The following is a 27,001-nucleotide window of genomic DNA, read 5'->3' on the forward strand; positions in this document are numbered from 1 at the left end:
GTTTGAGAAGTTATACAACTTTCTCGAAACCTCTTTTTTTGCCAATACTCAATTGTGAATCAATCGACACATTCTGTCCTCTGTAAAGGAACAAGCTGGAAACCTTCATCCATCTCTTGACTTTATCTCGGCAGTGGTTTACTGTCTAGCTGGAAAGTTACGACAGTTAAGTTGCCAGACAACACTGACAGATATAAAGGTAAAGCTTTCAGTAGCTGTCAGAGTGTTTGGACTTACAGTAGATGGGCCTGTCTGCTCTCATCTCCTCCTCAATGCTGTCAGGGTTCATCAGCTCACCAACCAAAAAGTCCTGCTTCCAAAGAGAAATGGTCGACATGTAAGCTGACCAACAGACTCTTTTACAGAGCTGAAGGGGAAAAAAAGAACTTTGAGAAGTCTGTAGTTGCAGGATCAGGTAGACGGTCAAATTGTTCTCTTCGGATGGAAGAGCATACATGTCATGTTATCTGTCACACTTGAAAGCTCCTGTAGCAGTATGGAGTCAGTCATTTAAAAACACTACATAATGTTTGCGCTGCTGCTGCTGCACTGCAGTTCAATTTAACTTTTTGCCAGCTGAGGGGTCTGCACAGCGTGCACATTACCTTCAAAGACTGACTCATCCCTCAGTCTGCGGGGCAACACCAGAGCACAGGGATGACATTAAAACAGGAAAGTGGAAGGTTATTTACAGACATGGCTTTTCAGGGCTGGCAGGGGAGAGCACGGATGGAGGTTGTAAAGAAAGTCATTTTAAGGTAAATAATTGATTTGGTCTGAGCTGTACGAGACATCTCACATCAGCCAACGTTTAATAAAACAAGGGATTGAAACTTACCCTTATTCCTTCGACGATGAAGCTGCTAATTTATTAGCCATTTATTTAGACTTCAGTGAAAGTACAACAAATTAGCCCTAACATTTTATCACTTTATTTTCCACAAAGAAACATCTTTAAAATAGCAACAACGGCTTTAACTTCAGTGAATCAAACGGACACTGTTGGAGTTGATGAGAAAAAATGAACATTAATGAAACAAAAAAAAAAAGTCGGATATGTTGTGACTGTTTTAACTGAAATGCACTTGCAGTAGTAATGCGTACACACACCTTCACAATATTTTTTTGTTCCAAAACCTAATTTCCTAATGTTTTGTTGGAGCCATCATTTGTCTAATCTCTATAATCCCTTTCAGCATTACTGTACATACAGGTTTTCCTATCACATATGGCAACAGGAAGAGACTTTAGACAGCACAGCCAGACAATTAGTCACCATGTTTGCTGAGAAACAGTCTCTGAAAAACAACAGGCTTCATCCTCAGATATCCTGCTTCAACGTGCTTCACTCTCCTCGCTGTCTTGATCTTACTTGAGCGGTTTTCGGAAATTAATTCCTCCTTAATACCCCGGACTAGTCAGCACTTCCACCATCGCAGCCTCCTTGTATCCAGAGGTTTTGTCCACTTTGTCAACATGTCAAAACAACACAAATATGTAAACAGCTTGGAAAAAATGCACACGCAGCAAAAAAAATAATAAAAAAAAATCCAAAGCATTTCTTTCCACAGCGCAATGTTTTGTTTCCTCCCCTCTTCTCTGCAGTGCAAAAAATTCAAAATACGAGAAAAACAGAACAATAAATAGACCTCCTCTGTTATAGATTCTGCATTTTTTTTGTATTTACATATATATATATATATATTTGTAGTCATGGGTCTCTACATGAGCACACAGCTCTTGGCCCGGTCCTTCCTCATGGCTGGGGCCTGGTCCATTTGTTCAGTCCGGCCTGGCAGTGGAGGCAGGGGAAGCTGTGAAACTCGCTTCAGGCCTCTGCGGGAACTGCTACGTTTTAACTGTGGCTTGTGCGGCCGCCTAACCGACGCTACCGTGGTGACATGGAACACGTCCCGGACGCTGTTCTCGGAAACCTTAGAGGTGCATTCCACATAGGCCACTGCACCAATCTGTCGAGCTATCATGCTGCCCTGCAAAACAAAGGAAACGAAAGAGACAATGAGCAATCTTTTTTCTCAGTATTCCTTTAAAAGACGATACAAAAATGTGCACATTAGAAATGAGTGCAAAAAATTAGCCTTGATACATTTGTGCCAAAAAACTATCTTTAAACCTTTTAACAGCTTCACAATTTTTTTTTTGTAGTTTCCAAAGTTTCATCTAATAATGCTTTACTAAAAAATTGTCTTTTTCTCTTGTGTGCAACCTTCAGCAGTTTTGTCAGACTCTGAATCAAAGTGCTGTTTCCAAAATAAAATATACATTTAAAATACCCCTGCAAAGTTTCATTGTGCCTTGGCATGAGAAGGCACTACGACCTTAAAATGGCTTAATATCCCAGAAAGATTCTGATCTAAACTGTAGAGTGAATGTCAATGGTCTAAATAAGTCTGTAGACAAAGAAGCTGCTCAAACTAAGGCATGAATAATGGAGGCGCTTAGTCTCCTCGGTGTGAGGTGAGAGAGTCGATGTTAACACGGTATATGCAGCCGTTTAGAGAAAAGAGATGAAACTGTAACAGAAGTCCTCCAGCAGTAGAGCGTCCCCTGAGTAATGATACAATATACTCAGGTAATTAAGACCGTAAATTGTTTGCTCGAGATCAAATCAGAAACAAATTTAATTTTAGACTCCCTGCGCTTCTCTGCTCAGAACACTCTGCTGTCTCGTGTTTCATGATCACACCTACATTAGTGAAAGATCAACACATGCAAAAGTTGTAACACATGGGACAGGACCGCATTTCCCATGACCGTCCAATGGCATGCTCTCAAACACATTCCCAGTGGATTCTGTTTGATTTTACCGTGCGCTGAGCCACGTATCAGAGGCAGTGAAATCCTCATTAGGTGGAATGGCAGATTTAGATTCAGGGGTAGCAATGATATTGGGTGGGGGGGGGGGGGGGTAGAGATTGTGGTGACAAGCGGAAAAGCTCGATCGGATCTCAGGCAGATTAGTGCGGAAACGTCTGGAGTTCACTCAGTGGTCACTTCTCGGCGGCGACTCCTCAGCTGTGTTGGAATTCAATTTAAGATCAGCAACAGGATAACAACGCAGGCTATTGGATTACACCAGCAGAATGCTTAATGTGCACAGCTTTAGCTTGTGCTGTGTGACACACTTTTTCAGGGCATGTTAGAGGGACAAACGGTAGAGGCCCTGAATGAAAACTGACTGAGATTGAGTAAAAACAATAGCTTAATGTAGGCCTGGTCACAAATACTCCCCAGCTATTATACATCAACTCTGTGCTTCCCCACTCCATCTTTTGTTTGTTGATTCTTTTTACACGAACTGGCTTTTTTTGAAGGCTACATGCTTTTAGGCTCTGGCTACAGCTCTCAGACAGCAATTGAAAAAGGGCCCTTTGTTTTGGGGGCTTTTGTGTGGTAGTGAAGAAAAGCCCATCCACTTTTTGTACGGCCAACATGAGAGAGCGCAAAAATGAACACTCTGAAAGCTGATTAAAATTCACAGATTTACAGAACGGTTTATTATCCCCTCTCTTTGAGCTTGGAGGTCACGGCAGAATGCGATAAAGGGCTCTGCCATTTATCAATGTCCGGTTTTCCATTCATCCTGCATTTTGAAAATCCCTAAATCTGCATGAATATTTTATTTTGTGTGGAAAATGTGTCCCTCGGCATAAAGACCACCAACTGCTGCCTACCGTCACCCTCATCATATGAAACCTTACATTCCATGTCAGCAAATTTCTGTCAAAATGTCAACCTCAGCAACATGTCCCAGGAGGGTTTCACCCAGCTCTTACTCTGCACTGCTTGATTAGGTTTCCTGAGTCTCCTCTCACACTCGCATCCTGTGGGACTTCATTGAGAGAAAATGCCACCGCTGATCCAGGACAGGAAAAAAAATCCTGAATAATCACTGGATCGCTTTCTGATATCTTTTCACATCCGTTGTTGTTTTCACGTTTTGTTTTACCCCTGGAGCACCTTCTCTCATTATTTCCCTCCTCCTCCTCTCATATCACATTTCCATTACGTTCCTGTTCTCACCTGCTCGTGGGTGACGGGAATGAGTCGCTGCTTGGAGAGCTCCCTCAGAGTGTTGACGTCCGTCCTCATGTCCAGTTTACAGCCTACCAGCACCACTTTGGCGTTGGGACAAAACTCCTGCGTCTCTCCTTGCCACTGTAGAGATATAATACAACAAACACATCACTGATCATGTTAACTATGAGAATATTGCTGACTGAGGTACATTGACAAGTTCTGGCTTCTCTGAGACTGGATACCTGAGCTTGAGGGAGATTAATGCTCTCTATAAAACACACTGGTTCAGCTAAAGTCAAAAGGAAACTTAACTGTCTAACAAGTTTGTTTGTTTTTTCTTCGTATCTGCTGATGTCAGCATAAACAAGAGCAGAATAAGTCAATTCAAACATTTAAAAATATTTGAATATAAGTACTGAATACATTCTTTAATAACTTGTATTTAGAGTTTCAGTCATTTAGCAGACGAAACAGGAACAGGATCCATTTACAGTATTATCAAAAAGGGTAAAAAAAAACAGTTCTACCATATTTTTGTCTGGTGATTAGATTTTTTTAAAAAAAGATTTGAAGTTACAATATCACTCAGGCTCTGGGATATTGTTAAATATCATTTAATAAACCATAAATTAATTAATAAGACCAATTTAAATAAATGGTTATTTGCAGCCGAAAAACCAGGACTAACATGTAAAGTGTCAGCAGGGCTGTGAATATAATTCCTTCATTGATCAACATTATCAACAGACAATTATTTTCATTATGGGTCTGTTTAAAAATAATATATTGGCCAATACCTTTTTTTTGTGACAAATGCACATCATTCTATATCATAATATTCCTTTAGTTTCCTATTTCTTGGTTTGTCTGAAAAACATCACAAAATCCTGCAAATATATTGAAAACTTCCACAAAATATATTAAAAAAAGAATCTATCATACTAGTTATGACACTGGAACATGGGAATGTCTTGGGATTTTTCTAGAATAAAATATGTTGCCCTCTGTTTTGTTATTGGCTTATCATTTAAAGTAAACAAAAAACAAACAAAGACTTGTTCTTCAAACCTTATTTGATGCTCTGTTAACTGTGTAAACATTTCATTACACTTTAGAGGCATTTAAAAGTAGAAATAAACTATTCATGGAAGCTCTGGTTCAGGTTGGTTTTTTTTGCAGCGGATGTGTGTTATACTTTCATCTCTCAGCCCCTGCTGACAAATCTATTTTCAGGTTCTGTACAGAAAAGGTTGAACAGTCTTCCTTTCCGAAATCGGCTTGAGATTAAATGTCACTTGTGAAACTCAACTGAACCAACCTCTTTTCCTTGGGACACAGCTACATAGCAGCCACTGGCCAGAAATATTCCACTGGCTGTGTGCAGAATGCCAAGGTGTTCCTTCATCCTTCACACTGAACACAACCTCTGACATTTCAGGCCCATCCCTATTCTTCCAATAACATCCAATCAAAAGCTTTGATTGTTTAACCCTCTCTATACTCCAACAGCTGTCAGCCAGAAACCTCAGTGACCTGCTTGTTTCCAGAGGTCAAGAGTCTAATTTTGGATGGTGATTGTGCAACAGGTTTTTCATGTGCCCCTTGGTTTTAGAGATTACTCAGGCAACAGCTAGGGGTCAGGGGTCATGGAACCCCCCGCCAAGGGATTCATGGGAAAACCTAAGGCTTGACGGCAGTTGATAGAGGGCACTGAGGCTTGTGGGATATTTGCGGGTTAAAAAAAGTGTCTCGGGTTAAATCTACAAAGTCTGCAGGAACGTTTTAGCGGCTCCCCACAGACCACGAAAGACGTCAACGGGCCGGTCATGGGAACCGTCTTCGGCCTCACAAGGAGAGCGCTTCAAAAGAAAATACTCACACATGGCTTCAAGATGAGACGCCCATAAAAAGGCACAGGGCTGTTTTACATGACACACACGCAAACAAACTCTTTAAGTTGGGTGTGCCTGCATTTACAAATAGGTATAAGAACTATCTAAATCAACACGAAGCCTGCCGGCGAGTATCACATTTTAGCTGCAACCTCTATCTCAACTCAGACATTACAACATCTGAACAAAAGGCCGCCTCATGAGCATTAAGTGTCACCGTCTGGCCAACTGTTCTGCATAAAACTTTCATTTTAAAGGCCTAAAAAAAAAAAAAAGGCAACTCCAGTTCTCTTTAACAGTCTCAGCAGCAGCCTGTCTTTGATACGGCTGCTGTGGCTAATTTGCGTATCTGATATTCCTCTCGAACCCACCCGGCAGCAGAGCGTCTCCTCTCATTCTTCACTCTGACCTTCCATTCCTCTGAGAGACCAGGGTCAAGTATCCATGGACATTTTGATGAGATAAAGGAACGTGGGGGCCCTAACCTCTGTGCTGATTTGCTCTATTGTTGAGCTGTGAAAATGCAAGCTGCCGGCCCAGAAATCTGAGTGGATGCTGATCGGGAGAAAACTGGATTTTTTCCGGTTAGTTCTCTGGTGTCACAGCAGATATTAAACGCTGAGCAGGAGGAGATGAAATAAGAAACACTGACCTTCTTTATGACACTGTCCAGAGTCTCCGGGCGGCTGATGTCGAAACAGATGAGTACAGCGTCTGAATCAGGATATGCCAGTGGCCTCACGTTGTCGTAATAAGAAGAACCTGTGGACACACATTAACATATGCATAAGGTCATGATGTCTTCTGAGAAATCCCTCTGTTTACTTGATTTTAACCCCATGAGGTTCTTTAGCCCAAAACGTATGGCCGATCTGTCGGATAGAAACATGCTGCACATCCATGGAAGGTGATCTAAAGGTCATTATTACATGGATATCCCATTAAAGCAGAGGCTGTGACATGGACTTGGACATGCTCCTGCTTAATCACTCTCTGAAAATGCAAATCAGTCTCAAACGTTGTGTGCACATATTTGAGTATCTTTGTCCCCTGGGCTTCTACACAGCTGTGGCCTCCCTTTATCAAAGTGCTTCATGTGGAATGTCGAGGGGTTACTGAGAGCACACACACTAATAATACACACACACACACACACATTTAGAAAGTGAATTATAGTGGGCTAGGGACCGGACGACTTTTGCACACAATCCATTATCATCCTGAAACAACAGTGAATGCCAGCACAAAGGCCAAACTAAAGGTTGAACCCCTTAATTCTCTCGACTCATCCCTCTTCCTGTCTCTCTGGCAAATATCCTTGTTTTAAAATCTTAAACTGGACCAGAATCACACGCACTTACATGCCTCTCCTTCGTCTCACATATAATTTCTGCACCTTGATCACATTGGAAGGCAGAGTGGAGCCTCTGTTGCACCGGTCCTGCTTTCTTACAACTCTCATTAGGAGGCTTGTAAAAATATCTGGGGTTTTCTTGGAAATGTGGTTTGCGTCTGTGGGCACCCGCCCTCCTGCCAGCCCTGGGAGCTGGTACAGACCTGAACTTCTCATTTCGATAGCAATAACAGCACGCTGGCTGCATAAATTTCGTATCAAGAAAACTCAGTTCTGGTGTGAAGTCACCCTCATTTCCACTCATGGTTGTAAGAAATGTGTACAAATCTGAGTAAAATACTGTATACACACGTTGCAAACATTCATAAAGAATAAGACCAATAAATCATGGAGTCCCTTGAGGTCACACAAAGTGAATATGATAAATAATAGGTGATCTTTATAGTTGCTGTTATCAGGCTTCAAACCAGAACATCACAATAGGCAGTCAGCCTGTTACACTCAGCATGCCTTTGTCTGGAAAGTTAAATGGAGTCTGCACAATGGTGCTACAGCCTGTTTTAGCATCACTATGTTCTCTTTGTTAATGATGGAATGAGACTTTGACAATAGCTGCACGCGGCCTGAAGCCCCCTGTCATTCAGCTGGCTGTCCCACATTGACCTGCCCCCCCTCCCCACCGAGAACAATCCAACAAGCTGCCTGTCACAAAGTGCACAGTAAGGATTGATGCATTTTGTATCTCAAGTGAGGAAGGACATTCTGTTTACATTCTTTTTTTTTTTTTCTCACAAAAACACACTTTGCTATTGAAGGCAAAACATTTGAGAGGTGCCTATATCATTCGTCCTTTTTGATACCAATTCTGATACTATGACTTGATAATCAACTGATAACACCAGGCCAGATGATACCTGAATGATAAAAAATTTAAAAAAAAAGATCTAAAAACACTGATTGCTAGCAATTTGCTAGCTTTAATTTACATAATTTAAGGCATCATCGGAGGCAGAAACTGTACATTTTCTGGTATTGGCATCAGTACAAATCTGATCAAATATTTTGAATGTCATCCAATTTTGCAAGACTTCTTCAAAACGAAACGGTTCATTGCATTCCAGCTACGAGGCAAAGAAAATGATAAACTAATAGTCCAGGTTCTTTTGATTGTTTAGCCCTTTTGTCTTGATGTCTCATTACACAAATTGTGGTCATGCATTCCTTTTTCTCCATTGTGTCCATGGCAGATCCTCTTTCAATGCTTGATTATGGGAAAAAAGTGTTTCTGGGTTCCTGTGTAAACACATGACTTACCCTTCTAACCAGGGTGACCATTGCAAGGTCGCTGCAGTGTCTGGCACTGTTTCTGAAGGCTTGGTTTATGTGCATCAACAAAATGACAATCCCAGCACTTCCAATGGTCAGACATGTTTACAAGGTGGTGCCATTGAACACAGCAAAAGCTTACTGGAAATGAGATCAAAGTTAAAACATTAAAAAAATACACTGTACGTATATTTCAGTACAGTAATGTGTTAAAATGTAAGCCTACGCCTCAGAGTGCGTTATCAAGATCCTATAGTCAACTCTCCTTTTAAAAACACCAGATTGCTGCTGTTTTCACTGCTGAGGAAGCAACTGAGACACAAACACTCAAAAAAAGCCCAATCATAAGGAGTCCAGCAGTCAGCAAAGCACATATTGTACGACAGCGAGTTTTGATTGGTAGTGGTCACACATGAGATGCTGTAGCTGCTGAAGTTGGTCTTTAGTATGTATCACAGTGCAGCAGACCTGGACTGAAGTTAGAGCAGGAGAAGAAAAGGAGGAAGCATGTAGAGGTGCAGAGGGGACAGAAAAGATTTAATGACTTTGACGCAGGAGTAAGGGCAAGGTGCAGAGAGAGTGATACCAAGAGAGGCAAGCAGAGAATTAAAGCAGAATCCTGATGAAGGGGAGGAGAGATCAGGTGGAGGAAAGTTGAGACGGCATTGCATCTTTGACTTAAGATGTAATTAGAAACTGGGATGAGGCCTTAGGGATCAATTTGTCAATCCTAAAGATCGTAATGATTGACAGGTCATGGTCACAACAGGCCTTGTCACAGTGCAGCAAATCAGAGCTCTCCTGCCCTGAGCGATGCGGAGCTACCTCAGCACTTCTGCAAAGTCAGAAAAAAGTCCTCTGAGGAACGGGAGAGGAAGAAAAGTGCTACGTTTTAAACAAGTGGAGCCGGCTCTAATAAAAAACAATTACTGCAAGGATCAAGAACATGAGGAGGGGGAGAGGTGAGAAAAAAAGGTTTTCTCCTGATTGTAAAATATATCACCCCCAACTCCTAAAATGTGACGGACCTCCCTTTCGGCAAAGAGACATGAGCAGAGATAATAGTGGCTGTGGCTGTGAGTTGAGGAGGGGGTGAGGGCGGCGGTTGGTGTTTGGATTTGTAATGAAAGCACTGGACTCGGCAGGACAGATCAAATAAAGAGGTATGAGTGCTCTGGGTTGGCTATCGGTGGAGGTGGCCTGTGCCCATTCACCGTGAGGTGGAACAAAAGGTCAATTGAATTTCAGACAGAGGCCGGACAAGATGGATGGGAGCACAGCACTGGCAGGAACCTCTAAAAACCATCAAGCCTAGCAATGAACGATACCCGGCCACGCCGTGCCAAAGCAGGGATGACATAAAACACCCCTCTCAAAACCTCCTCCTCGAGCATTAGCATTAGCCTGATTTAGCACGGCTATCTCTCAAAGTGAAAAGTAGATTTCTTTCTTTATTACCACAGGGCTAATTAGCGTTAAGCCAACTGCATCTCTGTGCAGGAGGCTCTGCAGAACAGAGCAGACAGAAGTAGGAGGAAAGTGGTCCTCAGCAGCCGTCAGTTGAGCTTCATCAAAAGCCAGAAATACCCCAGAGGATGTTGAGGCGGACAAGAACTTAGTGGAGCGCTAATGTACAGTAATAAGGCTTGAGGATTTGTGGTGTGACTTCATTTGGGCCTTCTGTCCCCTGACACTCTGACTACCCCGCAGGGGTAATGTGTCTGAAACATGACAGCTCTCTTTCTGCTAATTTAAACCCTCTTCTGTGAGAGTTTCTATTAATTAGAACAAACAATCTACCATATTGAGACAGAGGCCATTTTCCTCTGACTTCATACCCAGGGGGGAGCTTAAATGCGGTTATAATAAAGTACTGCTCTAAACAAAGTTGCCAGAAAAATTTATGAATCTGACAATGACGTGCCTATTCAACATCCCAATTCATTAGCAACTGACAGAGCCAAGTGGGAGGTGAAAGTTGGGAGGGATTTAAAAAAAAAAAAAATGTTTTCAGATAACATCATTTTCTAAAACTAGTCAACATTAGACAAGCTAGCAGGAGCATTCAACCATTTCCTTGTTAACAATCATGTTTGTTGCAAAAGGCACAGTACAAAATGAATTCCTCAATATCAACAGATTTATTTTATTTGACAAATGTATGCCGGTTAGTAAAAAAAACACTGGAACATATATTTTCTTACCTGACAAACAGTTAGCTGCTTGAATGCTAACATTAGCTGACACGTGTTTGTTGGTAACAGGTAATCAAACTGTTCTTCTAAAATAATCAGTGTTCACTGTTTTTTTCAGTTGCTGATCAAACTATGTTCACATGTCTCACAGCCTGGAACACAGTAGTACAACATTATAACAACCCCCCTGCCCCCCCCCCCCCCCCCCCCCCCCCCCGATTCTTCAGGTAGCCTGTGAGGTTTGAGTTTGCATCGGCATCCAACAAAGCTTTCCAGTCTTCAGTGCGTGAATCTGTTTCATCACAGCAGGAATTTACTCTCTCTGTTTGTTACATGCTCAATGCAAAAGCAGCTAAAAAAACAAACCGTTCTGAATGAGAGAATAGTCTTTGCCTTGAGGCCCTCTGATGTGTATATGCACATATGGCAGGGAGTTGACAGCAACTAACAGCCTCATTAGGCCATATAGACACTCTGAAAACAGGCATGCTCAAAAACAAAGAAAGGACACAAGAAAGCAGGAACCATCTAAAATGTCCACAAATAAACAATAAAACAGTTAGTGGGACTGAGTTAGCTGCAGGCTTACAATCGCAACACATTCAGCCCCGCATACACTGTGTCTTTTTTCTTCCCATGCAGCTGTTTTCCTCTCAAAATCCACCTTCAAAGCAAGGGCAAAACATTTCAAGTCGGGGTGGCCGAGTATCGTAGCAACCTGGAGGGATGCAAATGGTTTCATTGTGAGGCCCTGAAAGGAAGCAAGGGGAAAGAGAGCAGGAGAGCGAGGGGGATCGTGCAGGCTAATGACTCCGGCTGGAGGTGACTAAACGAGAAGAAGAGGTTTGGCGCTTCATGCTTTAAGAGGTTGAGAAGACTTTTCATTGCTGATGGTCGGGGTTCTGTGTCGTGCACTGTTATGGCTCCTCCTAAATAAGAGTTCTTACACAAACAGAGGTAAACCGAGACTGCGGCCAAGGCTCTCTTTGAAAAGAGGATGCATTACTTTGACCCAGTGTACCACTGTGCTGTGAGAGGCAGCATGTGTTTCATTGTGTGAATATAAACCAGTCAGAAAGGCTTTAGTCTACAGTCTCACATCCAGGATCCAACACAACATCTAATGCATATGGACCCAAAGACCTAATTCCTATGCCAGACCTTTAACTCACACTGCAGGTGGAAAATCTACCTGGAAGGAGGAATAAACTTGTGTTCAACACATACAGTAAATGGTGATTGAAGACTTACCATATCAGTTAGTTATGAGGTCTACACTGAAATGGAAGAGTAACATGTTTAAGCTCTGAGAAACTCTGAACAACACTTACCTGAATACTTTCTATTGGTAGTTCTATAGTTTTAGAGGTTTGAATTGATTTGTGTTCCTTTGAAGCAGTGATTCATTTCCATAAAAAAATCATAACTAGCAGGCTCTTGCCTCACTTGTTTAATCCTTTTCAGTAAGGATCTCCTGTTGTTTGTGCAGTGTAACAATGTCATTGTGTTGTACAATCAAGGAACAGTTACTTAAAATTACAAAAACAGGGCAACCAATGCAATGTGCAACGCTTCCAAAAAAAAAAAAAGGTCTGATGACTCTCTCGTCAGAGGACAATTTGGCCAACTCAAGTGTGTATTCATTTTTGCTGTAGGAAACAAAACACAGGTCAGTTGATAATGAATCATTTCCGTGCCAGGTATCAGAGCTGATGTTACATTTCATAGAGTATGGACTTCTCAGCTTGGATACTTGCTTTGTCATGTGATGCAAATTTAAAATATTTCCCTACAGTAGGATATAGACTCCATGCTGCTACTGACATTCAGAACCTGACTTTCAGGTTATAGCCTTACATTACAATAAGTATAACTTATACAGAGCATTTACAGATTTGCAGACCATCTTCCACGGCCTCATGAAAAACTACATTAAATTGCATTTAATAAGGCAGTAGGGCCCATTTATTTAGGGTACTAACAGCATCTCCCTCATCAACAGACTAAACTTCACACCCTGAGTTTGCCTTTTACCATTTTATAATGTCTTTTTTTTTTCAGAGCAGTGATGACACATTCATTTTACACAGGAGATGAGCGGACGTGTGCACTTTGCTGTTCATAACGCTCCTCGGAGATGAAGTCTACGTTGTTCTAGAGAAACATCAATGCGGCTCTGTCTGACAGGATGATCAGAAATCTTTCATTGCTTTATGTTGAAAACTTCCACAACACCTCAATGTGTTTACAACGAGGAAAAAGCTCTGACCTGTTGTGAGTTGTATCGCTCACATGCCAGCAGTGTATGATATATATAGTTAAACATGTTAATTCCACGGTTCTGTGGTCCATGTTTGTTTATATAGTTTAACCTATAGGCTTTACAAGTGCTTATAACACGCTCACACATACAGACTGTACTCATAGCTGTTGATCCGCAATAGAGATGGCTGTGTCAAATTTCCAAAGGCATTAGAACACAGCTGGGACAGTGGAGGTGACACTGGGTTAAATGGCCATTAACCTTCCATGTCTGCGGCTTCACACAGGGGGGATATTGATCAAAGCCCCCCTCGCCTTCCCTCTGGAGGAAGTGCAGCCTTTGAAGGGCGGCAAGCACCTTCCAGTGATCTGCTCTGAGCTGCACCAGTGAGAAGTTAATGCCCATGTCTACCATCCAATCACAGGCTGTAAAGCCAGGGCCTGCCTTGCTGCTGACAGCACAGGCAGCGTACAGAGCAGCATTACTGTCTGTCTCATGCCCGCCCGGGGGGAATTCAGATGTAGTGTGTCCGCTTTCAGTGCCTCCTCACCCAGCTCCTTTTTCATTATAACACACACACACACACAAAAGTACATTGGACCAGAGAAACAGTGACGCATTTCATCTCCTGTTGTTTGATCTCTGTGACTGTCTACGACTCTGGATCATGCTGCGCTCTGCTTTTAAACATCACGGCGCTTCTTTTGTCGCTCTCTTCCTCCGTTGATCTATTTATTCCCGACCGAGTTTCAGAGAGAAACACAAATCACGTCTCGACTTTGGTGTTCCCCTTCAAACTGTTTGAGACATGACTTCAGATTTGGCGAGGCAGTCTGCAGTGCTGCACCCCTCGGTGACACCCTTGACACCTTGGAGCGGCTCGTGTGTTGCTATGCTGCGACACAAACACCGCTCGATGTTCGATTGTGCGAGAAAGTCAAGTGGCTGCGGACGACTGCTGGCTGTGCCCGTCCAGAACTTTTAAGACGTTTCTGCATCTCACACCAGAACTCTTGACTCTCATCCAAGCAGCAGCAACTAACTGTTTGGACAAGATTTGAAGAAAAAAAAAATGTACTGTTAAAAAAAAATGGCTTATAAACACCAGATGCTGACTTGAAGATTATCTGAACTTTGCATAACCTTTTTTCACTGCTCAAACCAGTCAGTAGTGGACTGCAAAACATATTGCTCCATTTCTTTTTGGGTGATTTAACAAGTAAAGGACTTCAGCGTGTCTTTTAAAGAAAAAAAAAAAGATTTAAAATCTTAAAAGCTGTTCAGACCGGCCTCCGGAGGGAGTCTGGGTTAACCACTATTAAAAGTATCCACACGTAAAAATGCATGTGCATCTGTCCAGAAATACTGTTATGACTGTTAAACAATAGGATGTTGATAGTCTACACTTTGAGTGTCCTTTATTGTATGAAAGTAGCCTTGCCCAAATGTTGTTGTAAGGAGATGCATGAACAAGAACTAATGTGGCACATAAAACATAACCTGCTTGCTCACACCTTCAATGGAACATTTTGCCTGTTTAGAGGACTCCTTAAAAAATACAAGGGCATCTTGCAAAGCACTGAGTCGGACTTTCTCAGACAAAGAAGTCCACGTGTCTTCCCTTGCAGACACAAAATTCAACCATGGGTTTGCATTGTGATCTGCCAACGGGCCATTCTGCGCAGCATTCAAACGTAAAAAAAAGCAGCAAAGTTTCCTGCGCACAGTTAAACTGTAAATGAAGTTTAAAGTGATGGTGTGAAAAGTGTTCCTCTAAAACTGTAATGATGTTGGCTTTCAAAGCCTGCAGCTTATTAACAGCGCCTCCATTTGGCAAGGATGTCATAAATTCCCAAAAAAAACCTCAAGCTGCTCCAAGTCTGGTATTTGTTTTATGGATCCATTTTCAACACTCTTAGCCCAAAAGTTTCCTGCTAGTGTTAGACAACCTTCCTAATTCTTCGGCTGGTTTTGGAGATTTTCATGCCGCATTGATATCTTCCCTGAAAAGCAGCAAGCCTTCATCAAAGGCGATCTTCACCTCACACGTGCACACATTCTCATGCATCTCTTTTTGTTCCTGTTCACCTGTAAAAACAGCCCAGGTCACATCATCTACCTCCACCTCGACACGTCTTTCAATCTCAATCCGTCCTTTCGAAACCTCGTGCTCCTGCTTGAAGATTGTCATTTTAAACTTGTAATAACACTGACTGCAGCTCCTTCTTTCAGAGCTGTCTGTCTGATGTGAGAAAAGAAGTGAGAATATTCAGACAGCAGCTACACGGGCATATGAAAGAGAAACTTGTAAAGTAGAAAAGGACATCCTCTGCTCCATCGACTACACTTCCTCCGGTGTGAAACCCCCCAAACAGCCCTATCTCTGAGCTATCCATCTCTGCAGCCACTCTGCGGACCCCCAGGGAGGCCACCGCAGAGACATGGCACCACTTCAAGAGCAATTTCACCTCCACAAAAGCAGCAGCAGCAGCTAGAAAGAGAGCGCATTGGATCTTGTTTATAAATAAAGTCATCCATAAATGATGGGATCTGTCAGTGTGTGTGAGTGAAGGTGCAGGTGGGGGGGGGGGGGGGGGGGGTGTGATGGTTGGAGGTGAAAGACGGCCTCTCTCCCTGTATCCCCTTACGCTCAGATGGGCTGCAGACGGATGCTGAGAGGGTTTTGCTCCCCTGGAGGGTGGGGGTGGGGGGGGGAGTTGGGGGTGACCGAGCATGAGCTTTTTGAAACAGCAGAACCAGTCTGTGTGTGTGTTTGAAGTGGGCTGATCAAAGCTGGCGCTGCATCGGGTTCTGTTGCACTCAGTGGAGGAAGTGGACTGAGGGACAACACACAGAGGTGCAGTTCCCTGTTTGGGTTTACTGTCTGAATGGATGACTGACACATAGCTAGTTCAGTGCAGGGCTGTAATACTTAAGCCATTTTCACATAATGCACTCCTAAAAAAAAAAAGAGAGAATTTCAGGCGGACTGCTCCTGAAATCATCCTGATCTAGTTGTTCACATTTGCAATATTTATTCATATTCTTTACTTGAGGCCAGCTACTTCTTTTTTTTTTTTTTACTGTGCAATATACCTCTGCTGTAAATATTCTCTACACATGCAGACATTCATCCTGAGGGGATATAAAACTGAAGAAATATGCCTGCCACCTAAATTTTCATTTCATAAGGAAATAAAAGAAAACCAATCACTGCCTTTAAAAGTTAGAAAATCAAATCAAATCGTCTAAAACTGTAGAACAAAGCATTTGCTGTAGTCTGTAGAAAATATGTAACACCGAGTTGTTCGGAGCCAAAACATCCCAGGTCAGTGTGAAGATCTCTTAACACGTTTTTTTGTTTTTGTTTATAAGGTCATGTTTATTCACGTCTAACAAGAGCTGAGTCCATGTCAGATCCATCAAAGTACTTTACCAGAAAATCTGTAAGCACTTGCTGGATGTTTTTTTTTTTTCTCATTATTGAACATGAAATTGTAAAAATTCAAGCAAGAAAACTCCCACTTCCTCTGGTCAAGTCTATGCGCCCTTGAAGTTCAACCATTTAGGATCAATAACTTCCTACTGTGTGAATGGACTCCTTTGGATGGTGCCGTGTTACTTCATGTTACTTCAGGTCAATGAAGACAGAGGGTCATGAGATTAAACCCTGCGTCTTCCACATCTGACACAATAGACAAAAGCACTGCATTTAGTTTATAGTGCCACATGTAGCTCACTGTTTAACATGTAACAGAAGTACTGCGGTGGTTTTAAAGTGTGACACAGTTGGCGTTTTTTTTGTGTCTGTGTCCCCAAAGACCCCAGTGGGTCAGGTCCCTTGGGTGCTTCTGACATATCTTACTCACAACAATAAGCCTTAAAGGGTGGAGGGTGGAGGAGGGTGGGAAAAGCACAGATGTAAGCTTCTCCTTCTGTCCCCTCTCCCACTTTTCAATCTAGTGAACACTTGCTGCTCTTATAACAAGCTCCGAGGGCAGCAACCCCCAGGCCTTTACTCGCCTCACCCCTCATTCCCCCCCCCCCCCCCAATCTGTTCTCCTATTGGACGTAGCAGCTGCTGCGCTCTCTGGTCTCATTGTGCCCCAGCACCAATCCCAGAGTCCCTCATCAGCCCCCATTACACCTCTGGTCAGCTGAGAAACATGGGCGATGTCAGAGGTCAGAGCTGTTGGAATTCCCTCACACTAACCCAGTCGATCACACACATGTAAACATGCACTCACAAGTATCCAGTACACGCACTTCTTCTTCTCTCCTTCTCTTTAATCTTACAAACATGATTACACGAAATCAACCAAAGTAACAGAGAGATCAAAGTAGGATAGTCAAAGCTACAAAAATCTGTATTTTTACAATCATAATGGATAACAAGTCAGCGTTTGTAGAAAAATTAATGTTTTTTTTAACACCTGTTGCTATTTTGAGTCATTCTGTACAAATGCAATGTCTACTTTTAATTCTTTAGAAATGAAATTCAAACACATTTTGTAGGGTAACACTGAAAATACGTTTTGGCCAGGTAATATATAAAAACAAAGTTTGTTTAGTGCATTCCTACCGTCATATAAAATGTGTATTTATTTTTGTCTCCTTTGCAGACCTGACACCTTAAATATCCAACATAAAAACGTTTGACTCTTAATATTTTCTCTTTATTCTTTGTCACACAGCAGCAGCCACCATGGCGACGCTTAAGACGAGGGCTTGTAGTCTGAATGAGTGCGAACTCATCAGGCGCCTTAAAAGCTCTTTTTCTTGAACGTACCAAAAGACTTCTTTTAATGTAGTCCGGTTAATGCTCATCCCCTAATAACTTATCACTTTGATTATTCCATTGGCACATTAACTAAGTAAAAGCCTTACACAGCCTATCAGCAGTGTGCAGTGGCGTTCAGCAGCAGACATGCTCTTTAAGCAGATTATACACTTTTGCCGGGTGCTCAGCAGAAAGCTGACAGTGCACAGGGGGCTAAGATGTGCTGAAGGAATGTGTGGAGGCTCTCGGCTCTTAAATGTGTATCCATCGACGCATTTGCAGGCTCCTCAGACAGAGATAAGAGATCAGGAGGGCCAGGAAGCTCTCTCATATGGGGTTACTAGCTTGTTTAATTGTTTATGGGTAGGTGAACATGTGGGAGGCTCAGGACATTTTGTATACATGTAGAAACGGTCAGAATGATGGGTACATGCCTCAGTATAGGTGTGTGTGTCTGTGTGTGTGTGTGTGTGTGTGTGTGTGTGTGTGTGTGTGTGTGTGTGTGTGTGTGTGTGTGTGTGTGTGTGTGTGTGTGTGTGATTCCCTGTGTCACTGAGGACAGCAGATACTCTGTCTGGTAATTACAGCCTGTGTGTTCCTGTCAGTGTAGCTGGCTGGTTTCCATGCAGCACTTCTGCCCTCCCCCCTGCTTAACATGGCCCCTGACTGCTGGCGACCTCAGTGCAGCGCTTCAGCGGTCGCCAAGACTAATGGGCTAAAACATCTATGCAGGAAAAGAAAGAGAGAAGGATAAATGACAGAGGGAAAAAAAAAAGATAACCACCTCTGGAGAAGTTATATCACGCTGTCCTGCACTTCAACCAATCTTCTCTTGCACCTACAGTTACTGTGTTCAACCGTCGCCTCTTAAACTTGTCCACTCTCTGTGGAATAGTCTAAGATCCCCATTCACAGAGAGCTCATCGCCATTGATGGAGCACGGCCGGTTGCCCACTTGAAAAACCACAGGATCCAGCCCAGCAGCTTGGATCGCCCTCTTCTTGCAGACTTCCTATAGTGTCCCACAAGCCCACTCAGGGTGCAGTGAAGTGCAGCACTGTGCATGAAGCTGACATTATTCAGGGGGGGGGGGTGTTATTTCAAGCTAAAATAATCATGGTTATTTCAAATACGACACCTGCATGCACCTGCACATTTAAGATTTATGCATTAATGCAGCCATTAAGTGATGTATGCCGTAAAAGCCATGGAAGTTATTGCTTAGTGAAGAACCTGGACATTAAAAGGCTTTCAACAGCTGCTTAATGGATATAAAATCAAACATAAATTTACATCTCTTTGTTTGCAGTTGAAATTTATTCATCTACATATTAACAGAATAAATTAATGTTGTTATAATAATGTTTTTCTTTGTTCTAAATATCTGTATTTATATTATTTAAAGCACAACTCACACCAGGAATGCACATCTAGCGCAGCACATAAAGCTCTTTCCATTTCCTGTCTAATGTGTAAAATGACCAGCAGGGCTTCAACCAGTAACGGTCGTCCCTGTGATCATGATGTGCAGAGCTGCCAGTAAGGCACCAGGCTCATCCCAAACTCCACACCAGAGAGATAAAAGTCATGAAAGAGTCAAAAACATCCTCTGTTATTCCACTGTCAGACTTGTCAGGCTCGCAAGGCCCCCAGAGGACAGAGCGGTGCCCCTCTGTGTCCAGAAATACCTTCAGTGGCATTCTAGTAACTGTCAGGGGTGATTGGTGACCTGGAACAAAAAAAAAAGGGCCCATGTTTATTTCCAACCTTTAAAGAAAAGCTAACATGGCCGTTCTTAGTTGAATAACAGTGTAAGAAACTGCGCTCAGCTGTTCTTGTGATCACACGGCAACCACTAAGGTGATTAAATGAAAACAGTACCAATACCAGGACCATTAAAGTAATACCCACACCATAGGATTCATTTGATCAGCTTCTTGTGAATGGAAGCATTCAGTTGTTTCCACCACCGCCATGACTTCATATTCAAATTTACACCAACATGTATTTGTTCCAAAAATATTCATTAAATAGCTTTATATAAAAAAAAACCCTGCTGTGTCAATGAAAACATGAATACCAACATTGTTAAGTCAATCATGACAAGTTGTTCATAAGAGTCAGTTTATCCTGATTTCTTCATTTGCTTTTTATTTTTAATGAGACAGTGTTTTAGTGGTACTTTTCCATTCTGTCAAATAAACTCCATTTGACTTCCCATCATCACAGACTGTATGGTGTAAAGCTGTGTGATTAGTGGGATAATCACTCTTTGCATTCAACTGAAGCACGTGCAGTGTTAACATCCAAATCGTTTATTTTTCTAGATATGGTAACAAAAAAAAAAAGACTGTCCACAGGTACTACTTTACAGGAGCAGTTTCGATACTGCTTTGTACTGGGCTATGTCCCGACATGCCTTTTTATTGCTTCATGAGTCAGAGTCTGCAGCATTTGTAATGTCTGTGAGACTGCACTCAGGCAACAGTTAAGTGGACAAAGTGTTAATGTCAAGCCGCTGACTGCACAAGACGACAGTCAATTAATCTCAGAAGTCATTAGGATTCGGCATCTCGGGACAATGTTTGTCTGAACGAGATAAAAGTCATTTCTGAGATGTGTGGTGAAATTAGGAGTGAGCCTTCTTCATTGTCAGCAAATGGCGCTGATGCTAAAAAAAAAAAAAAAAAAAGACAATTAAAACTAACTTCCAAAGTGTGTACCTGAAATCTTCCACACTTAAGTGGTGGAATATTGTGAAATGACTACTTGCAACAACAATTACTTTTGCTGAGACTTTAAATCTATGAAATATGTACTGAATCAACTGAGGATTATTTGATAGCAATTAAATAAATCACTTTTGTTCTGTCATCAGGCAGACTATGTCAACAGCTACTTCCTCTAAATATGATGACTTTTTATGTCATGTTGCTAATAAAATCACCAACTTCAAATTTGTAACTTTTGGGATGTTGGATGGACAAAAAAACAACTTGTAGATTTGCCCTGAGCTCTGAGAAATTAAGAAATTATTAGAGACATTTTAATGACTGAAATATTCCCTAAAAGAACCATGTAACATGATCAGTCATGTTATAAATGACGATAAAATGCTTGTTAAAAGGAGAGGCATTCCAGATTCCTTCATTGTGTGTTTGTTTAATTACCAGGCTACAAACTGTTATTTTTAGTAACAGGATTTCACCATCCTTACACTATCTTCTGTTTAGTCATTACCCGAAACTGTCATGCAGGCGTTCTCCCCCAGCGCAGGGGAGTGCCTTCCAGCCTGTTCTGCATCATCAAAACAGGTTTGGATTAGGCAGTTGTTGCCCTGGGCGGGTAAGGCAGAGAGCAGGAGACACTTTGAGCTGCTTAGGCTCGGTGCATACACTCAGGCTTGTGAACAGCATATGAAAGGATGTCGTCATTCTCCCTTCAGGATGCTGACAAAAATAAACAAAAAGGTGTATTTATTTTCTGCTGCGGTTTTTATATGCAGCTGCCTTTCTCGCCGCTTCCAACCCCCTTAGCAGCATCTCAGTCTGAATATGAAAAAGTGCGCAGAAAACGGGAATTATGGCTCTTAATCGTTTAACATTACGATTGTGATTCAGATCATTCCCCCCCCTGTGATTAGCATGCTTGCCTCTCAGGTCTGATTGCACTATTTGAACATCCTCTGGCTCCAGTTAGCTGTAGGTCTGAGGGCTGGGAGGGGGTCTACTGGTTTTATTTCTGCGTTTGGTTGTGGTTGTAGTTCACTCAGTCTCTAGTAAAGATTAATCAAGCGGAAAGTGTTGAGGAACAGAAAGCCCACAGACCTCAGCTTGTTTTTACAGGCCTCTGGATGCCCCATACTGGTCCAGTGCACCAAGAATGTGGAGTTTTAAAAGACAAAGACACCAGGAATGCTGGGAAGCTGTAACGAGAGGGAGCGTGACTCTGGGAGTGGTGTAACACACTTACATTGTCATGCTATTGTCTCACAAGTCATAAACAATCACATGCTGAATGTGAAAACACAAGCAGCTTCGTCATGAGAACGAGCCATAAAGAAATAACTGAACACTGACTTTAACAGAGGAACATTCAGTAGAGAGAAATGTCTCGGAAAGCCATGTGAGTGGTCACTTTTAATCTAAGAATCTTCTGGAGTATAAATCTGTGACATTTTCAGTTGAATAGACGGTTTTTTTTTCTGCTTTCTTTTCGCTGACTGTGCAGCACAATAGAGCCTCAAACTGCAGCCAGTTCATGAAAGCGTTTATTTTTGTTGTTGTGAACACCCCATGTCAGGCAGGTCTATTGCTGGAAACATCCTCCACTGCACAGCAAGTGATGTGTTTCATGTTCCCAGCAGAAGCAGCAACAATTTCTTTTTAAACAAACTTAAAAAGAATTGGCTGGTTACAAAGGGATAGTGCGGCAAACGTCGATGATCAGGCGATAAAAGTCAGATTTCATCGCGGGAACTTCCCGGTAAACGAGTGAAGGACATATGGTTGGAATGACAAGCGATGACACCGCAGTTTGAGCAATTAGTGGAAAACATATCCCAAAAAGCCAAGAGAAAAACGTGTGGGTTGCCACCTGAAAGCACAACTCCAGCATGACTGAGCAGAATGTGAGAATCAGGTCAGGAATTAGAGAGGCCGCGAAGAAGAGAAACCGAGCGAGACGTGAGTGTACTGCTGCAAGAAGTTTGGGGAAACCCGGCCCTGTCATGGCTTGGACTTCTAAGCAAAACAACAGGCTCACCTCTGAGTGGAGTATCAGTGTGAGCCCGAGGCTGGAGGGAACGTTTCCCGGGCATCCTCACCATATTGGGAAGAGAGGAAGAGTGCATAAGTGCCCCAGGCTTTATGAAAACCTCAGACTGGCTGACTACCAACATGCCCCGAGAGCGTCGACAGTAATCACTAATGGCTCTCAGATTAGTTATCAGCGAGTCACACTGACATTTTGACGCTTAACAGCTTGTGTTTGCTTCAAAACTCAATTACGACACAGAAACATGCCATGGACGAAGCAGAAGACTCCATCTATCACTCGTGTAACATAGCTGCACGGGTAATGCAGCGTCTCTCTCATTTGAATTCCACTCAATCACCTTCTAATTGATTTAATTCTCTAGATAGTCTGGAGCTGAACGCAGGGCAGAATACAAACGCAGCTAAAAGTTGTCCTCGGGCTCCCAGAAGCGAAAGAGCTCTTTGTTTCTGCTTCTTAAAATACCCATTCATTTAGAGAGTCACACTCTGTTAGATAAACACCTCGACCCTCTTCCTACCCATCCTGCAAGGAATAGAGCTTGTGGAGGAACCAGAATTTAATGAGACCAAACGAATCGATGGTCGACTTCCACCAATGCTGGGAGTGTTTTTAAGGGCAAAACACACCTAACCATGCCGGAGAAATGCGAGCCGGGGCGAGACGCAAGCTGTTTAAATAGCCTCTCCTTGGATAGAGATCAATAATGCTTTGTGAGCGGAGCCAGACCACAGCAGGCAGACTTCAGCAGCAATTAAAAGGGTAGACAATACTTTATGTGGAGAGGGTTGTCAAAAATAAACAGCAGCTGTGTGTCTGGGTGGGTGGGTGGGTGGTTCAACAAAGTGGAGCGATGCAAATGTCAGGTTGAATTTAAAGTGTCGACTGTAGAAGGTGGCAAGCACAATTCATTTCACATCTTCCGAGAACTAGCGGGTACAGGAAGTCCAATGATGTTTTTATTGTACGAAAGTGATGTTAGCCGAGTTCTGTTTGAGCATCATGGGTAAAAAAAAAAAGAAAGAAGAAAGGACTCTTGGTACACCCATGATAGGTTTCCTCATTTTGTTCTTTTGAATCACAGGTCAGCAGTCAAGGCGGTTTGCAAAAGTGAAGTCACAGGTCACGGTTTAAGTCTATTTGCTTCACCTCTCTGAGTAAACCAGCTGATCGCAGAGATTGCATTGAACCAGATAGATTTTATTCTGAATTTTTCTCCCATAAAAGGATGGCGTGACCGTGCGTAAAAGCCTGAATGCATATCTGTTGCTCCTGTAGCTGCTCGAAGTGTACCTGAGAGAAATTAAAACCAAAACAGAGCTGGAGAAATTGAAAGAGGGGGTGAAGCAATAAAAGACACTGATAGAGGAATAAGGGGAGATGAGGTGTATTCTTTATAGATGGAAGCCTTTTTATCCGAGTATGAGACAATTATTTTCTTGTTGTGAGGAAATATGAACATCTGTGTTTGCTGTGAATCGGTGAATAATAGCAGCAAATACACACACACACACACACACACACACACACAGGAGCACAGAACACACACACAACCTTGTGGGTCGGGTGACGTTGGTTTGTTGTGGGGTGTGGGGTGGGCGCCTCCTGGCTGAGGATAAACAACTGCCAAAGGTGGTTTAGGGATTTAAAGATGGACAGAAGCACAACATTCCCACTACATCATTAGGCTCTTACAGCCCACAGATAAGAACTCTGTTAAGTTTGGACCCCGGGCCCCACGGGACCCTGACCCCTGACTGACAGGCTCAAGCAGATTTACTCTCCGGGTCATGATGCGGTTCATGGAAAAACAACATTCTCTATGAGACTGATCGTTACATTAAAAAAATTAAAAAAACCCTCTCGTCATTACTCCAGGGAGAGAGTTTTGAGTTTTGGGAATGTTTATGGTAAAAGATGGAATTCCCCTCTGGGAGGATCTCATACAGAGTCCTGTGAGAGGGCGGCCGTGTCACCGGTCTAATAGTTGCAAAAACTAGCCTGAGATGATGAAATGCAGATCTGAGGGTGGCTCAGGGCTGTTAATCCATCCAGGCTGACTAAACTATGATGAGAGGAGAGCGTTGCTTTCAGTGAGTCTTACACTAGTGGCTGCCTTACCTTAATCGACTTCTATACACTGAGTCACATCACAAGTATTTGACCAGACAAAAGATGTCATGGAAAGTCGCCATTCTGATGGCACAACACTGCTCACATGGACTCCTGTCAGTGCAACTGCAAACTTTCACACTGACGTCAGCAGCAATTGCAACATGTTCGATATGACATTTTGAATGTCTAAAAGATGTAATTCAGGTTGGAAAAGCTCCCTGAAAAACATTTGCAAAATGCAAGTCACTAAACTTGAAGGTTAAATCTTGTGAATGAATTCCTTTGATAGTGTAGGGAGGGAAGTTTGAAGACACGCTGTGGGAACTCTGGAAAACATTACCCTTTTTTTTTTTTATACTGATTACTAAACAAAATATGAAAAGGAAATAAAACGGATATCAGAGCTGACTTTAAATCTAAAAATGTGGCATAGAAGGTAGCTCAACAAGCTATCAATATGACAACTTGTCAATTACCTGATGTAATATAAGCCAGAAGAGCACAACCTCTGTCAAGCTATGATGAAGACACTTTAACTGTAATTACAGATAGTTTACTGGTGCCTTCAGGCCCATCCTGTCTCCATTATCCACGCCCCCCTACAGCCACCCGACCCCTGCCCCGGCCGGAGCCTGGGAAGAGCTAGCCACCCACAGTGACAGGCACAGGAAAGAATGCAAACACAAGGCACCCGGAGGCATAACTGGCACAGAGGTTTCCAGAAAAGACAACAATCATAAATAGCAAAAGTCCTCGGCTTACAATACGACTTAGAAACAAAGATGTGGAGTTGGCAAGGTCAAAACTATTTGTCTGTGAGATGGAAAAGTTGGAGCAAGTCATCCCACGGTCGCAGCCAGAGAGTGGGACAATGACAGAGCCGGGACTGCGTGGATTACATATCAGAGGTTAACGGCAAACTGTCTTACCTGACGTGTCCCACATATTTAGCTCAATGCGATGTTTCTCGATCTCAAAGCTGGCAGTGTAGTTCTCAAACACGGTGGGTACGTAGGTCTGAAATGAAAAAGGATTTATTTCCATTAAGAGGCACAACATAAGCCTGTGTTTACACAGACACAGGCTTCACAGGAGCACATTGATGGGAGTGTAATGATGCAGCAGACAAATAAAATAATGACACATCTCAGTCAAGTCTAATGGGGATGTTTCAGGATTTTATTATTGTAGCTGATGACCCTATAGTGTCAGGGATATCAATGCAACAATTAAATTCAGTTCAGTCACTGCAGGACTATAAGATTCATTTTGAAGCCATTCTTTACAGTTCTCTCTCTCTCTCCCTTCTGATCCACAATTCTGTCTTTAAACAGGTGGATGTGACCCTGCTGAACAGGTACTGAAGTTACTGAGCACAGAACTGCTCAGTATTACATTTAATGCCAGTGTTCCCTCTCATTAGAAAACTCCCGATCTCATTTGAAATCACAAGACTTTGGATGGACTCACCTCTGGATAGCAGTCCTTTGCAAAAACATGCAGAAGTGCCGTTTTCCCACATTGCGTGTCCCCGACCACCACGATCTTACAGCGGCTGCCCAGACTGTCCATGGTTCGTCCGTCAGAGGTGTGCTCTTGATGCGGGTTCGGATCGCATCAAGCCTCCGATAAGAGACGCAGCAGAATCAAAGAATGTATGAAAAAAAATGAGCAAAATGCCTGCGCCAACTCTGGTGCGTCTTATCCAGCTGCTCCTGTTCTACACGCGCGACTCTCAGGTGACTCCCGCTGACAACACTCTCACTCACTAACTGGTCCACTCACTAACTGGTCCACTCCCAAAAACCAGAGAGAGAGAGGACGCGCGAGCCCTCCCCTGGAAACGGGTGATTTGATTATTGGCCACGCCCTCTTAATATTCACGTCTGAGTCCCATCAGTCAGCTGTGATGTTCTGCCCTTGTGGGAAATTAAATGGCACAAGTTCAAGACTCAGAAATGTATGTTTCCTTAACCCCCCCGTATGACGTCACAAAAATGCAACTATTTGAGTTTTAAAAGTTAAAACACGATTTATGAAAGAATTCACGTCCTTTAGAGTCATAGACCAAATGTTTACAAACTCATTAGGATCCCAATGAGATTACCCGGATGACGATTTTTAGGCTATTTCACTCCCATTCGATTATTTTCTTCAGAAGTTGTACTTAAGAAATGCAGAGGTGGTAGGTTATGTGCAAACTGATATTTTCTCATTTCTTATATCATTTCACTTTAAATGTTTGTCTTACGGTCATAC

The 27,001-nt window shown here is 42.6% G+C and overlaps 1 protein-coding gene across 1 annotated transcript; it reads right to left on the bottom strand.

Annotated features, from left to right (window-relative positions):
• Positions 1-916: 916 nt before the first annotated feature.
• rnd2 (Rho family GTPase 2) lies at positions 917-26,507 on the bottom strand. The gene is made up of 5 exons (XM_061026777.1): positions 26,213-26,507; positions 25,672-25,759; positions 6,586-6,695; positions 4,045-4,179; positions 917-1,991 (listed from the first exon to the last, which is right to left on the bottom strand). Exons 1-5 carry the CDS (start codon positions 26,312-26,314, stop codon positions 1,722-1,724), a joined length of 705 nt encoding a protein of 234 aa, XP_060882760.1. The 5' UTR covers positions 26,315-26,507; the 3' UTR covers positions 917-1,721.
• Positions 26,508-27,001: the final 494 nt, after the last annotated feature.

The sequence above is a fragment of the Labrus mixtus genome, chromosome 20, assembly GCF_963584025.1.
Source record: "Labrus mixtus chromosome 20, fLabMix1.1, whole genome shotgun sequence".
Classification (NCBI taxonomy): domain Eukaryota; kingdom Metazoa; phylum Chordata; class Actinopteri; order Labriformes; family Labridae; genus Labrus; species Labrus mixtus.

Excerpts from the sequence above, each read along its gene's own strand:
- rnd2 (XM_061026777.1), bottom strand. The coding sequence starts at position 26,314 with ATGGACAGTCTGGGCAGCCGCTGTAAGATCGTGGTGGTCGGGGACACG. Across the intron at positions 6,696-25,671 it reads AAATATGTGGGACACGTCAG|GTTCTTCTTATTACGACAAC; the intron begins GTAAGACAGTTT and ends GTGTGTCCACAG. Across the intron at positions 4,180-6,585 it reads TGGACAGTGTCATAAAGAAG|TGGCAAGGAGAGACGCAGGA; the intron begins GTCAGTGTTTCT and ends ATATCTCTACAG.